At 59.4% G+C, this 13341-nt stretch overlaps 2 protein-coding genes across 11 annotated transcripts; both read left to right on the top strand.

Annotated features, from left to right (window-relative positions):
• The first annotated feature begins 66 nt into the window (after nt 1-66).
• On the top strand, nt 67-10062 carry SLC26A6 (solute carrier family 26 member 6). Of its 10 annotated transcripts, none has more exons than XM_032318964.1 (23): nt 67-181; nt 796-808; nt 909-997; nt 2112-2270; nt 2352-2491; nt 2714-2824; nt 3375-3538; nt 3729-3893; nt 3967-4119; nt 4440-4522; nt 4609-4756; nt 5002-5115; nt 5240-5317; nt 5642-5737; nt 5970-6076; nt 6223-6292; nt 7224-7316; nt 7405-7503; nt 7917-8009; nt 8705-8884; nt 9078-9132; nt 9409-9545; nt 9778-10062. In XM_032318964.1, the coding sequence occupies exons 1-23, from the start codon at nt 159-161 to the stop codon at nt 9790-9792; spliced, it is 2385 nt and encodes a 794-aa protein (XP_032174855.1). In that variant the 5' UTR covers nt 67-158; the 3' UTR covers nt 9793-10062. The 10 variants fall into 10 exon arrangements, with proteins under 10 accessions (XP_032174855.1, XP_032174840.1, XP_032174883.1 ...); XM_032318949.1 differs by having other exon boundaries at nt 906-997; XM_032318955.1 differs by having other exon boundaries at nt 68-181; nt 906-997; nt 8708-8884.
• Nucleotides 10063-10164: 102 nt separating this feature from the next.
• On the top strand, nt 10165-13106 carry TMEM89 (transmembrane protein 89). The gene is made up of 2 exons (XM_032319031.1): nt 10165-11665; nt 12055-13106. Exons 1-2 carry the CDS (start codon nt 11273-11275, stop codon nt 12238-12240), a joined length of 579 nt encoding a protein of 192 aa, XP_032174922.1. The 5' UTR covers nt 10165-11272; the 3' UTR covers nt 12241-13106.
• The last annotated feature ends 235 nt before the right edge of the window (nt 13107-13341 follow it).

The raw sequence follows: 13341 nt of genomic DNA, 5'->3' as shown, positions 1-13341 counted from the left end.
GCCCCGCCCGAGCACGCTGATTGGCCCAACCCTACCCCGTCCTGTCCAGGGATTGGCCCTCGGAGCACGCCGTAAGCCCCGGTCTCCCCTCCCGAACTGTAGCGGCCTCCCGCCGGGGCTCTGGGAGCAGCTGTCACCCGGCAAGCAGCCCGCTGGCCATGGGGCTGTCTGAAGCTTCAGGGTGAGTGCAGGGCACAGTTCCAGTTCCCCGCGTCCGTGTCCGCGAGCTGCCGCGTGGCCCCGGTGAGGGCGCCGGCTTGGGTTAGCTCGGAAGGGGTATCGCTAAGTCCGGAGCAGGCATCCTCCCCCTGCGAAGCCCTGGTTTGCAGCTCTGCGGATTTTCTGCAGGCGGCTGCCCCATGAAGCGGGGGATGGGGGCGGGAGCCCGCGCGACCCCCCGCCCCGGAGGGGTGTGCGGGAAGCCACTCGAGCGCCTCCCGCGGATTAGCCTCGGGCCGCGGGGGGCGGCTGAGTGTGGAGGAGCCCCGGCCCTGGAGGTGAGCCGCTGGGCGCGTTGAGGCCCGGAGGTCGCCGCAAGGAGCCCATAGCGGTGGCCCGAGCCCACCCAGCTGTAACCATTAAGCGGGACTGAGGGGCCCCGAGGTGTCCTTCCAGGGGGAGGGGCCCAGGATCGAGACCCCGCCCTCCAAGCACGTGGCCTGGGGAGTGGGGGAGCCCTTTAAGAAAACCTGAGTGACTCACGGAGGAGGGGCAAGGGGGCTCAAAGATCTCTGTGAGACGGCGGTGCCGAGTCTCTGAGGATCTGCCTTGCACCTACTCCACTCCCTTCTCCAGCCAGGACATCCAGGTTAGAAGTTCTTCCCAGGCGAGTTCCTACCCCTCGGGTGGGATCCTAACCCTAGGTCAGAGCCCACAGAACAGCACTTTCCCGAAAACTTTCCCAGCAGGGGAGAGTTCCCCCTCAGGGAAGACTCCTGCGCCGGGATCTATTCCCAGGTGAGAGCTTTCAGCCATTCCAGGTGGGAGCCTCAGCCAGGTTAGAGCTTCCCTTAGGCGAGAGTATCCTGCGGATGAGAACTTTCCTGGTTTTCCTGGCAGGTGAAAACTTACCGGAGAAAGCTTCCCTCCCAGTATGTGCTTCCTCGAATGAGAACTCCCTCCCCACAGATCGCATATTCCCAAGGGAGGTCCCCCTCTTCCCCCCCCCTCCCCTTCAGGTGGGAGCCTCTGGGTGGATAAGAGATTCTTCAACACAGAACATACCTGGCTGGTGCAAACTTTCCTGTCGGGTGAGAGCTTTCTCTACGGGAGAAAGAGCCTGGTCGTAGGAGCTCTGGAGGGGAAGTCTGCCCACTTCAGGTGGGGGCTTGCCTTTCCATGTGAGAGCCATCCCCTCCCTGGCTTTCCAGATCAAGCCTGAATTTGTCTGTAGCCTGGACCCCCAGGCTGGAAGCCCAGGGGTAATCTTAGCCCCAGTACTTTCCTTCCCTTAGAGGGGAGCCCCTCTGAAGAGGATCCTGGGGGCACCTGGGTGGCTCAGTGGGTTACAGCCTCTGCCTTCGGCCCAAGTCATGATCCCAGGGTCCTGGGATCGAGCCCCGAATCGGGGCTCTTTGCTCAGCAGAGAGCCTGCTTCCCTTCCTCTCTCTGCCTACCTCTCTGCCTACTTGTGATCTCTGCCTGTCAAATAAATAAATAAAATCCTTTAAAAAAAAAAAAAAAAGAGGACCCCTGGTCGCTGGGTCCCTTCCTCGTGCAAGCTCTCAGACAGACAGCACTGAGCTCATGGGGCAGCTGGATGGGGACTCAGAGACTGGACAGGGATTATCTGGGGGGAGGGACTGGGGGCACAGTAAGGGGGACAGTCAGCCTGGGACAGGGACCGATAGAACACTCACAGGTGGGCAGCTCTACCTGGGTTGGAGGTATGGATTGTATTCATCTTGCCATCTCTTCATAGGGGACTTTGGCCCAGTGAGAGACTTTTCCCAGCCAAAGTTCAGAGATTTTCTCTGGCTGGGCATGGGTCCAGCTCTCAGCTACCTAGATCTTAAGGCCTAGAAAAGTCAAGTGGGTGACTCTCTAATCCCAGGTGTGAGGGAGGTCGGACCAGGGGTACACTCACTGTGACTCTGGTCTCGCCACCCCAGACGGAGGGACACACAGGCACTGTTGCCTGTGACACAGACCATGGAGTTGAGGAATCGAGACTACCATGTGGAGCGGCCACTGATGAACCAGCAACAGCTGGAGGAACTGGGGCACCGGACCTTAGCCACCAGGACCTACCAGTGGCGAACCTGGTTTCAGTAAGGCTGAGGGTGGGGGTCTGGGGGCCCTGGCAGGATCTAGGTAGACCCTGTCCCCAATACCTACCATTGTATCCACAGGTGCTCCCGTGCTCGGGCCCGAGCCCTTCTGTTCCAGTACCTCCCAGTCTTGTCCTGGCTACCCCGGTATCCCTTGCGTGATTGGCTCCTGGGCGACCTTTTGGCTGGCCTGAGTGTAGCCATTATGCAGCTCCCACAGGGTGAGCCCTACCTGACTCGGAGGCTGTACCCTGAGTCCTGGCTGGGGATGATCTGCAATCCTTCAAGGCCCCGGGCCAGAAGCCCTGTGGTCTTGTGCACCCCCATAATCTGAAGCTGTGAGCGCTGCCCCTGGAACTGTGGCCCATGACCTAGGGTTGGGATTCCCTCATCCTTTTCAAGGCCTGGCGTCCAAGCCTCCATTGCTACCATTCCATTTCCAGGCCTAGCCTATGCCCTCCTGGCTGGACTGCCCCCCGTATTTGGCCTCTACAGCTCTTTCTATCCTGTCTTTGTCTACTTCCTGTTTGGCACTTCCCGGCACATCTCCGTGGGTGAGTGGAGCCCGACTCGGGCCTTGCAGGAGGATGTCCACCTTCCCCTCTGGAGGACAGGGTGAGGGAGGGCCGAGTGGGAGGGACAAGGGAACTTAGGAAAGAAGACAACATTGGTGCTGGGTCCACGGTCATTTCCAGGCAGGACTAGGTCTCTGACCATGGGGACACAGATTCAGGAGAGCTCCAGTCCCTGGCTCCAAGAGGAGGTGGGCGAGGCAGCTCAAAGGGTCCAGAACTCAGCAGAGTCCTGACCGGCCTGAAGCAGGCTGAGCCTCTTTCTCCATCTCACCTTCTGCAAGGGGTGTGATTCTGGGCTGATGGACACAGGTGGGGCAGGGTAGGTGATGCGGACCAACATTCCTAGCCACCCTCAAGAGTCCTTAAGTTCAGAGTTCATACCTGACCATCAGCACAGCGTCTATCTGCCTGACAGTCTGAAAATACTTGTCTAGAATCAGCTGTCTCCTGACCTCTCCCCTTAAGGGCAGGGCTCCAGGGTAGGTCAGTGCCCTGTCCACTTCAGACCCGTCCTGACCTACCCCTGCAGGCACCTTTGCTGTCATGTCTGTGATGGTGGGCAGTGTGACAGAATCCCTGGCCCCGGATGAGAACTTCCTGCAGGGTGTGAACGCCACCGTGGATGAGGTGACCAGAGACCACGTCCGGGTGCAGCTGGCCTCCACGCTCAGCGTCCTGGTGGGCCTCTTCCAGGTGCACAGCAGGCGGGGGGACATGATGCCCGCCCCGCCCCCGACCTTCCCCTGCCAGTTCCCCTCAGGGTCTGCCCATCCCTGCCCTCCTCCTCCCCCTGGCTGCTCCCTCATCCCCCTACCCCCTGCCCTGGGCTCTGCTGTAGCCGACCTGATGACCCTGACGCTTGCCTCCCATGACCACCCCACAGGTGGGGCTGGGTCTGGTCCGCTTCGGCTTCGTGGTCACCTACCTGTCGGAGCCCCTCGTCCGAGGCTATACCACAGCCGCGTCCGTGCAGGTCTTCGTCTCGCAGCTCAAGTATGTGTTTGGCCTCCAGCTGAACAGCCACTCTGGGCCGCTGTCCCTCATCTATGTGAGTGCAGGCAGGAGGAGGGCCAGCCGGGGCACACCCCACGAGTGCTGCTGGTGACCCTGTCTCCCCTCAGACAGTGCTGGAGGTCTGCTCGCTGCTGCCTCGGAGTGTGGTCGGCACGGTGGTCACCGCGTTGGTGTCAGGGGTGGTACTAGTGCTGCTGAAGCTGCTCAGCGACAAGCTGCACCGATACCTGCCCATGCCGATCCCTGGGGAGCTGCTCACGGTTTGGAATCTGCGGAGGGTGGGGAGGGGGGAGGATACATCCCGGCCAGTGGGCACCCCGGGATTTCACGACCAGCTGGAGTGGGCACCAGGGAGAGTTCCTGAGGACGGGGTGTGACCACAGCAGGAAGGTCCCATGTTGGTACCTTCTGGACCCTGATATCATCTCCTTTCCCCAAAGGGTGGTGGTGTAGCTTACCCCTTGGCCCACTTCTCCCCAGCCGCCTCCAACTGCCAAAGGCTTTGCTTCACCCCCACAGAGGTTTCTCCACCCCCTTGATGATGCCAGAACCCTCCCCTGACTCTGTCCTCTCTCCCCAGCTCATCGGGGCCACAGGCATCTCCTACGGCGTGGGCCTGAAGTCTAGATTTGGGGTGGATGTTGTGGGTGACATCCCTGCAGGGTGAGCTCTGGCCCCCCCATCCAGGCAGGGAGGGCTGGGGGACCAGGGCCGGCTCCCTCCTTTGGCCTCACAAATGCCCCTCACAGGCTGTTGCCCCCAGCGGCCCCCAGCCCCCAGCTGTTCGCCAGCCTGGTGGGATATGCCTTCACCATCGCTGTGGTTGGTTTTGCCATTGCCATCTCCCTGGGGAAGATCTTCGCCCTGAGACATGGCTACCGGGTGGACAGCAACCAGGTCTGGGTATACAGAGACCCCAGGGCCTGGGGGCAGGGGGTGTGGAGTGTCAGGTGGGACATAGGGAAATAGCAAACAGACATGCTGGGACCGTGCAGGGGATTGAGGGCGGGAGAGCAAGGTATTCGGGACGGTGGCAGCCAAGCCCGGGAGACCACTGAGTGTGGATGGAGGTTGGGGACACCTAGGCCTAGACATAGCGGCACAGGCAGCAGGCACTACACACCTGCACTTTTCTCCACCAGGAGCTGGTGGCTCTCGGCCTCAGTAACCTCATTGGGGGCATCTTCCAGTGCTTCCCCGTGAGCTGCTCCATGTCCCGCAGCCTGGTGCAGGAGGGCTCTGGGGGCAACACACAGGTGGGCTTTGGGCGTGGGTGAACATCTGTGCACGTGCGCACACACAGCTCTGGGCGCTCCCACCCCGTTCCCCCCCACACCCCTACACCCCCGCCCCACCCCCCTGCTCACTCCCACCTTGCAGGTGGCCGGAGCTGTCTCCTCCCTCTTCATCCTCATTATCATCGTCAAACTTGGGGAGCTCTTCAGAGACCTGCCCAAGGTGAGTGGCCACATCCAGCCAGCCAGGCTTGAGGGACTTGGCCAGGCCAGGGGCAAGGGGCAGTCAGGTCCGAGGCGAGGGGCAGCAATACAAGGTGGTGCATGACCTGTTTTTCAAGGTTGAGCTCTCTCTGGTGAAACTTGGGAGTCAAGGGTCGGGGATTAGAACCCTTCAGGGTCAGATCCAAGGTGTTTGGCTCAGGGGTGGCCGTGAGCGTCATGCGGGGTTATGCCAGCATCAGGCTTGCTCATGGCTGGGTGGTCAGGCTTGTCAGCATCTGGGTATCTCCCAACAGCCCCTGTGACACGCCTACCCCTCCCCCAGGCTGTGCTGGCGGCTGCCATTATCGTGAACTTGAAGGGTATGTTGAAGCAGTTCACCGACATTCCTTCCCTCTGGAAGTCAAATCAAATGGATCTGGTGAGAGGCCCCCCATCCTGCTGCTGAACCCATATGCTCTTTCTCCTAGCTTCCTGGCCTCCTGGCCTCCTGAGTTCTTAGACTGACTTATTCCTCCTTTCTCCCTGATGCCCCCAGGGCCCCTGTTTTGCTCCCTGAGACCCTCCCCCCAACCCCACCACTGCTGGTCAGTGCTCAGGGCAGAGTTTCATTTTTCTCCCACTCCCCTAGCCACGTTGCCTCCTTCTTTTAGCTCATCTGGCTGGTGACCTTTGTGGCCACCATCCTGCTGAACCTGGACATAGGCCTGGCGATCGCCATCGTCTTCTCCCTGCTCCTCGTGGTCTTCCGCACGCAGCTGTGAGTCCCCCTGTCGGTCCCCCCATCCCAGCTGGTGGGGGAGGTGAAGGCCACGCTGGCTCCCCCCAGCTTTCCCACAATTCATGGGTAGCCCGAGGCTCCCTGGTACCCCCTCATTGCCCCTCCTTACACTCTCTCCTTCATAGGCCCCGCTACTCTGTCTTGGGGCAGGTGCCAGACACGGATATTTATCAAGATGTGGCCGAATACTCAGAGGTGGGTGGCAGGGCCTAGGCAGGGGGACGGCCTGGTGGGGTGGGACGGAGGTAGAATGGGCCTTTGTTAGTCCTTTCTGCATCAGGCAAAGACCCTGGGGGCTGAGGGTGCTTTGGTCCTGGGAACTTCAAAGAAGGAATTTGGGTCCGTGACTCCTACTTAGAACTATGAAAGGACAGAGGAGTGGACAGAGAGAGACCGGGGAGCCGGGAGAGGGGTCTGTCTTGGAGCCAGCAGTACAAGCCTTATCCTGCCGAGCAGCCTTGGGGCAGGTATGCAGGAGCCTGGGGCATCAGGATGTAGGGGAGGCTGTTTGCTGACCTGATCAGTGGAGTTCTACATCCCAGTTGTCCATTTATCTCCTGAGAAGCTTCATGCCTAATAGTGGGGTTCTGGAATAAAACAAGCCCATTCCTGCTGACATGGAGCCTTGGAGTCCGAGTATAGTATAATTAGGCAGAGTGAGGGGAGGGCAGGATGGAGGCAGCTCAGCAGGATGGAAAGGGAGGGAGGATGCATTATACAGGCCCAAGTGCTGAGCCCTAGTTGGAGTAGGAGCCGGGGAGGGTCTCTCTGTGCACATGCAGGAAACTGATCACAGGATGGGCAGTGGAGCCCCACGGGGTGGCCTAAGAGCCTGACCTGGCTATTGGCAGAAGTGGGGGGAGATGGGAAGGGAGGGCACAGGGTGCCCTGGAGGAAGCTTTGACAGGCCTGGCTGAGGGCCTGGGTGACGAGGGTGAGGGGTGGGGAGCAGGACGAGGAGTTAGGGTGATACGGCCGAGTTTGTGGCCTAAGGTCTTGGGAGGGCAGGGGCCGCAGGCTGGGCTGGTGATGGGGGGCTCTGGGCCACATGGGGGGAGGGAAGGAGGAGAACAAGTCAGCCAGGAGAGTGGAGCGCTCAGCCTCTCCAGCCCTGCCCCATCCCCAGGCCAGGGAGGTCCCAGGCGTGAAGGTCTTCCGCTCCTCGGCCACCATGTACTTCGCTAATGCTGAGCTCTACAGCGACGCGCTGAAGAAGAGGGTGAGTCCGGGGGTCCCCAGGGTGAGTGTTAGAGGGTCTCTCCCTGCCCCAGAGCGTCCACATCCCCTTCCGTGTTGTTTGCCTCTAGTGCGGTGTGGACGTTGACCACCTCATCTCGAAGAAGAAGAAGTGGCTCAGGAAGCAGGAGCAGAAGCTGAAACGGATGCAGAAGACCCTCCAGAAACAGGCAGGAGCCCCTTCGAGCTGGGGATTCCTGCCCCCCGTCCTGTTGCTGAACCCACATGCTCTTTCTCCTGGCCTCCTGAGCTTTTAGCCTCACTCATCCCTTCTTTCTCCCTGATGCCCCCTCCCAGGGCCCCTGCTTCGCTCCCCCCGCCCCAAGGTCGGCGCTCTGGGCAGAGTTTCGTTTTCTTCCCTGCTCCCATGCCAGTGACAGCATGGACCACCTCTTCCATTCTTGGCTGTTCCTGGAACTGGTCAAAACCCCACCGACCCCAGACTGGCGGCCCTGGGTCCCAAGCTTTAGTCCCTGGCCTGCCTAGCTGCCCAAAGCCTGGGGGTGACACCAGACTGGGATGGCTTGGCTGTCCTATGACAGCCGGGACAGCTCTTTCCTGTTGCCCTTCTCCCCTGGCCTAGACTGCTTCCTCCGAGGGCACTTCTGTTTCCGTCCAAGTCAACACCAACATCACAGACGTGGAGAGCAACAATGTGGACGACTCCATGGCCAGGGTGAGGCTGGAGGTGGGAGAGGGGGCAGCCGTGAGCTGCAGAGATGTGAGTGGTCCACGCATCCTGCGGGGAAAGCCGTGGCTTCGAGGTAGTCATGCCGGCGGGGGCGGGGGGGTGGATCTGTGATGGATCCAGTGCCCAATAGGGAGAGGCCTAGTGATCTGCTATAGATTTTGCCTGTGGCTCTCTGGTCTGCTATCCAAAGACTTTGAATTTGTAGAGCCCACAAGACCCCATAGTCTGTGCTCATGGGTAGAGAGAAGGAATTGGGGTTAAGGGGAAAAATATGGGATCAAAAGGGACACCAAGCTCAACTAGAGACCCAGGTGGGGTACCACGCTGTCATGTGTGCCCCCTACCCGCCCCACCCTGGCTGGCTGAGGATGGGGCACCGTCGTGCCCCACCTTTTTAAGCCTCCCTAGGCCTGGGCCTGGGAGGTAACAGAACAGTATATGCACATCTCTGCATGCTCTCTAAGTCTGGGCTTCCTCTCTGTGTCCCCATGTGTCCCTCCTGTCTTTACATACAAGAGGCTCCCCCATGTCCAGGTTTTCACATGTGCCCTGCACGTCCCATATAGGCGGGTGTTTGTGTGCAGGGTCCCACATCTGATCCTGTATGGCCCTTGCCTGTCCGTGTTCTTTGCCATCACCCCTTCACGGGCAGCCTTTGCAGGAGGTGTCTGGTTTCCTAGCAGGCGAGCGCAGGGAATGAGCTAGAGGATACAACAGTCAGCGGTCAAGAAGATGCCAAGGCGGCAAACGGGTCCACACTGAAGGCCCTGGGCCTGCCTCAGCCACACTTCCACAGCCTCGTCCTGGACCTGGGCGCCCTCTCCTTCGTGGACACTGTGTGCATCAAGAGCCTGAAGAATGTAAGGGGCTGGGGTGCTCCTAAGAAGAGCCATGGGAGAGGACAAGCCCCCCCACCCAGCCTCCTGATCCCAAAACTAGATCCAAGAGCCTCTCTGAGCTCCCTCTCAAAACTCTCCACCTCAACCTGCCTGAGTCCTTCCTTGGAGCCCTCGAGCCTCCCTCTGAGTCTAGCCCCTGCTTTTTTGGCTGCAGATTTTCCGCGATTTCCGAGAGATCGAGGTGGAGGTGTACATGGCCGCCTGCCACGGTGTGTGTGGGGGAACGGCACAAGGGGTCTGGTCAGGGAGTAGGGCTCTTCTAGCCGAGGAGTCTGCCGAGCAGCACAAAGAAAAGTCTCTGAGACTGGGGGTCAGAGGGGTCTTGGGAGGCAGGGTCAAGGGTTAGGAGTGACTGGAGGTTTAGCTGTAACCTCAGGCATAGAGGTCATGGGTGAAATGGGTCAGGGTTTTCTGGTGACTGAGTTTGGGGGCTTGATGTTCCTGGTGGTTCTGCAAGTCAGGGGAGACCTACTCCTTGCCCGCAGCTCCTGTGGTCTCCCAGCTTGAGGCCGGGCACTTCTTCGATGCATCGATCACTAAGCGGCATCTCTTTGCTTCTGTCCACGATGCTGTGCTCTTTGCCCTCCAGCACCCGAGGTCCAGCCCGGCCAGCCCTGTTTCGGTGAGCCGGCCTCTGGCTCCTGAGTTCTTTTTGTCTGTCTACTGCTTGTCCCTACCCTGACCCCCACCTCCAGGAAGTCCACCCTTTCTGAATGGCACTGTCCCCAGTGGACCCACTGGTACCCCTTCCCGCCTTCCACTGAAGCTGCTCCCAGGGGCAGGGGTCGCTGTCCTGGGGGAAGGGGCTGCTGTGTGTTTTTGGAAACTGACTGGAGCCTTCCCTACCTATTCAGACAACCAAACTCTGACCGTGCCTCCGCCCTGCCTACTACTGTTCACCTCTGGAGGCTGTGACCAGGCGCTTGTGAGAAACTCCCCGCCCCCGGGCTGCCTCCAGACGTCACCCAGGAGTCCCCTCCGTATACACACACACGCAGCTCAGGGATGGAGGTCTTGGGATTCCCACGTTCAGTGCCATAGGCCTGGGCCTGGGAAGGGGCACTGGAGTCAGACCGGCACCAGCTGGGCTGGGGAAAGATCCATGTTTTTAGCCCCAGAAATAAAGACCTGTTTGCCTACCACCAGGCTCTGCTGTGCCTTGGTGGGGGCTTGGTGGAGTGGCAGTGATCCACAGCCCTGACTCCTGACACCCTTCTTATGCCCCAACATGGTGGGCTGAAGTCAGAAGTTGCGGGGGAAGGCTTGGGAAGGGCAGAGTCAGGTGGGAGAATAAAGAGCCAGAGGGAGAGTTATGGGGCCCAAGGCCAGGGTGGGGGCACCCCGGGTTCACACTCCCCAGCCACGTACAACCCTCGGCGCCTGTGTCTTTAGCTGGAAGACCGTGGAATCTGCTTCTCAGGAATGGTCCCAGTGAATGCGGCCCCTGGAGGGTGGAGAGTGAAGCTGAGCAACCCGCTGGGGAAGCGAGGTGTCCACAGGTGCTACTAGCCTGTGTCAGGAAGTAAGCATGTGGAGGACTGACTGACTTGGGAAAAAAGTCTGTTCATATTATTAGGTCACTCGGGCTGTGCAGGTCACTCTCCACCCAGAAGCATGTGCTGACTTCTACCTTAAAAGGTCAGCATCTGGGCATGTCACCCAGTGGGCAACCATGGGCCTTCCTCCGGGAGAGCTGAAGCCCTGAGTGGGGGTGGTGGGGGGGGCTAGAATCTTCTGGGTCTCCGTGGTGGAATAGCTGGGATGGTCATGTCACCATTCCCACATTGTGGGTTGTTTGGTGAGGATTAGATTAGATTAGATTAGATTCCGTGCCAAGGAATGCTCATAACAAGGCCAGTGTTCCCTGCTCGGAGCCCGGGAGCTCTGCCTTCTGCAGGTACTGCCCAGGCGCCCTGCTCAGTGCTGGGCCAGTGGACAGAGGCCGCATTGCCCTTCCTGTCACCGAAGTGCCCCTTGTCCAGCTCCGTGTTTATCGTGTGTGGCGGCAGCATCCTGCTCTGTGTTCATGAATCATCTGCCCCGCCCCCACCCCCCAGAACCACAGGCCAGGAAGTCAGGGCTTCTTAATCCACTCTGACACGCCATGTCCCGGCCTCAGGAATGGTGCCTGGCTTGTGGTGCGCTTGGCAAATATTGGGTAAGGGAAACTTCTGGGCCAGAACAGAGGTCAGACAGACCTCAAATAAGAACTTGCATATTGTTAGAACGACTTTGAAGGAAACAAAACAGGGTCACACAAGAGAGAAGGGATTGTGTTGCCCAGCAGGGTCACAGGAGGGAGGCTAAGGGAGCAGTGTTGCCTGGCCAGGCTGCTCCTCCTGAAAGGCCATGGATCCTACTGGAACCCACAGCTCGCTGCTGGGAGAGGGGGAGGGGTGTTTGCCCGTTGCCAGGCACCCGGGTTCTATCCAGGCATTTGGCGCCGCCATGCTGCTCGCACCATCCTTCCTGCTACTGCTGCCGCTGCTGGCCATGCCAGCTCCCTCCCAGGCCTGGTCTCGGCCCCTGTGGTACCAGGTGGGGCTGGATCTTCAGCCCTGGGGATGCCAGCCCAACAGCCTGGAAGGTTGCGGGGGTAGCCTGGGCTGTGCCGGCCACTGGATGGGCCTGGGGATGAACCGCCTCTACCCCGTGGCTGGGGTCACCATCACCACCACCATGATGCTGATGATGGGCCGCGCGGTGCTGCAGCGGCGGCGCGCTCAGGCCACCAAGTCCGAGGTGAGTACAGTGCTGCTTGGTCCTCCGCAGCCTCCTGCCTGGTCCTCCGCAGCCTCCTGCCTCCGCTCCCACCCTGTGAGCTCACATTCTCCACCCAGGCCTTGCGTCCTCTCCCTCTTGGCTCACAGCCTATGGCCCCTACGCTGGTCCATACCCATCGGCCCTTGACCATTCCCTGTGGCCAGTACTCTGCCCCCATCTGTCCACCCATTTACTATCCCTGTCCCTCATCCAGCCCCCTGTGACCACCCTAGCCCACGGCAGACCCTCACCGACCCTCCATCACCATCTCCCTTCCCATCCCCTGCTCCCCGGTCTCATTGCTGCCCCTCCGCACACCCTCACCCTATCCCCCTGCTCTTAACTCCTGCTTCTTGGTCCTTCCTCAGCATCCACAGGTGACCACTAGCCCGAGTGGACCCTGGAAACGGCGGACCCCCATCTCAGACCGCGCCCTGCTCCTTGGGGTCCTGCACATGTTGGATTCCCTCCTGGTCCATATTGAGGGCCACCTGCAGCGTATATCCACCCAACAGAAGACCCCAATAAAGGCGATATCCGCCCAGAGTGGGTGACCCAACATATGCCTCCCTTTGCCTGATGACCTGAGGATGGCCTAAGGCTCTGGGCCAGCCTCAGGCCTGTGTGTGTGTGTGTATGTGTGTGTGTGTGTGTGTGTCTCCTCTACAGGTCTGCCTGGTCCCTGTGTCCCCTTTCTCCTTCTGCAGCCAGCAGACTGGAGGCCTCTGTCCAGGATGGGTGTGAAGATGAGATGGGCTCACACTGCTCCATCGCCCCTACCAACAGACCCCTCTTCCCTAAGGTCTCACCCACAAATCCAGCTGTTCCTCTGGGGCTCCTCAGGGGCCCCAGTGTGATGGGACAAGACTTGTCCATCAGGGCAGACTTGGGTAGTCCATGGAGGGCTTCCCAGAGGAGGTGACAACCTGGCTGAGTCCATGAGGGCTCCCAGCTGGTGATGCAGAGAGTTGGGTAGAGGTGCGGACGGTGGTTGGAGGGTGAGCCCTGGCTGCCTTCATCCTTGTGGCAGCCCCAAACATGGTCTGGCGCCTGGGCAGCCCCTGCCCTAGGTCCCCTGGAAGTGGAATGAGGGCTGAACTTCACCCCCTCTTCCCTCCCTTCTACCGCAGACAACCCAGGCTGAGTGGGTACTGAGACCTGTGCGTGTTGAAGGTCTGTTTTAGAAAAAGAATATTCAAAAATAGAAACCAGTGCATTCACATGAGGAAAGAAATGAGAGATTACAAATGTTAAAGACTTGACCTTACAATGCAAGATCCAGACCAACGATGTGCTTGTGGTGATGTCCGAACGTGTTTCTGGACTGTGTGTTCTTCTGAACCCCCGGCTGCCGACTCTGAAAACCTCCATTTGGATGAGGGGCTTGACATGGGGGGACATACTCTCTACAGAAAACAGAAAAAGAACCCAGTCTTCCTTCTAACGTGGTTGATTGGCATTTGTGTTTTAATTTTTGATCATTTATAAAATTCCTCTCCTAACCTGTTATTGATGACATCTCATCAATGGTCTGGGTGGTTTTCAAATTTGGAAAACGGTCATCAACTTGCCTTCATATAGAAGCTGTGGAATCTGGAGGAGTTTCTCCAAGATGGGCTTCGGGCTCCATAGACATTTCAAAACTTGTTTTCTTT

This window comes from Mustela erminea, chromosome 1, assembly GCF_009829155.1.
Source record: "Mustela erminea isolate mMusErm1 chromosome 1, mMusErm1.Pri, whole genome shotgun sequence".
NCBI classification, from domain to species: Eukaryota; Metazoa; Chordata; class Mammalia; order Carnivora; family Mustelidae; genus Mustela; species Mustela erminea.
The sequence above is the reverse complement of the archived record's forward strand: the minus strand, read 5'-3'. Positions and strand labels throughout refer to the sequence as shown.

Bases quoted from the DNA above. Each gene is read 5' to 3' on its own strand.
- SLC26A6 (XM_032318949.1), top strand. From the start codon at position 159: ATGGGGCTGTCTGAAGCTTCAGG. The intron at 2,271-2,351 runs GTAAGGCTGAGG...TTGTATCCACAG, and splicing joins CAGTGGCGAACCTGGTTTCA to GTGCTCCCGTGCTCGGGCCC. The intron at 6,077-6,222 runs GTGAGTCCCCCT...TCTCCTTCATAG, and splicing joins GTGGTCTTCCGCACGCAGCT to GCCCCGCTACTCTGTCTTGG.
- TMEM89 (XM_032319031.1), top strand. From the start codon at position 11,273: ATGGATCCTACTGGAACCCACAGCTCGCTGCTGGGAGAGGGGGAGGGG. The intron at 11,666-12,054 runs GTGAGTACAGTG...GTCCTTCCTCAG, and splicing joins CTCAGGCCACCAAGTCCGAG to CATCCACAGGTGACCACTAG.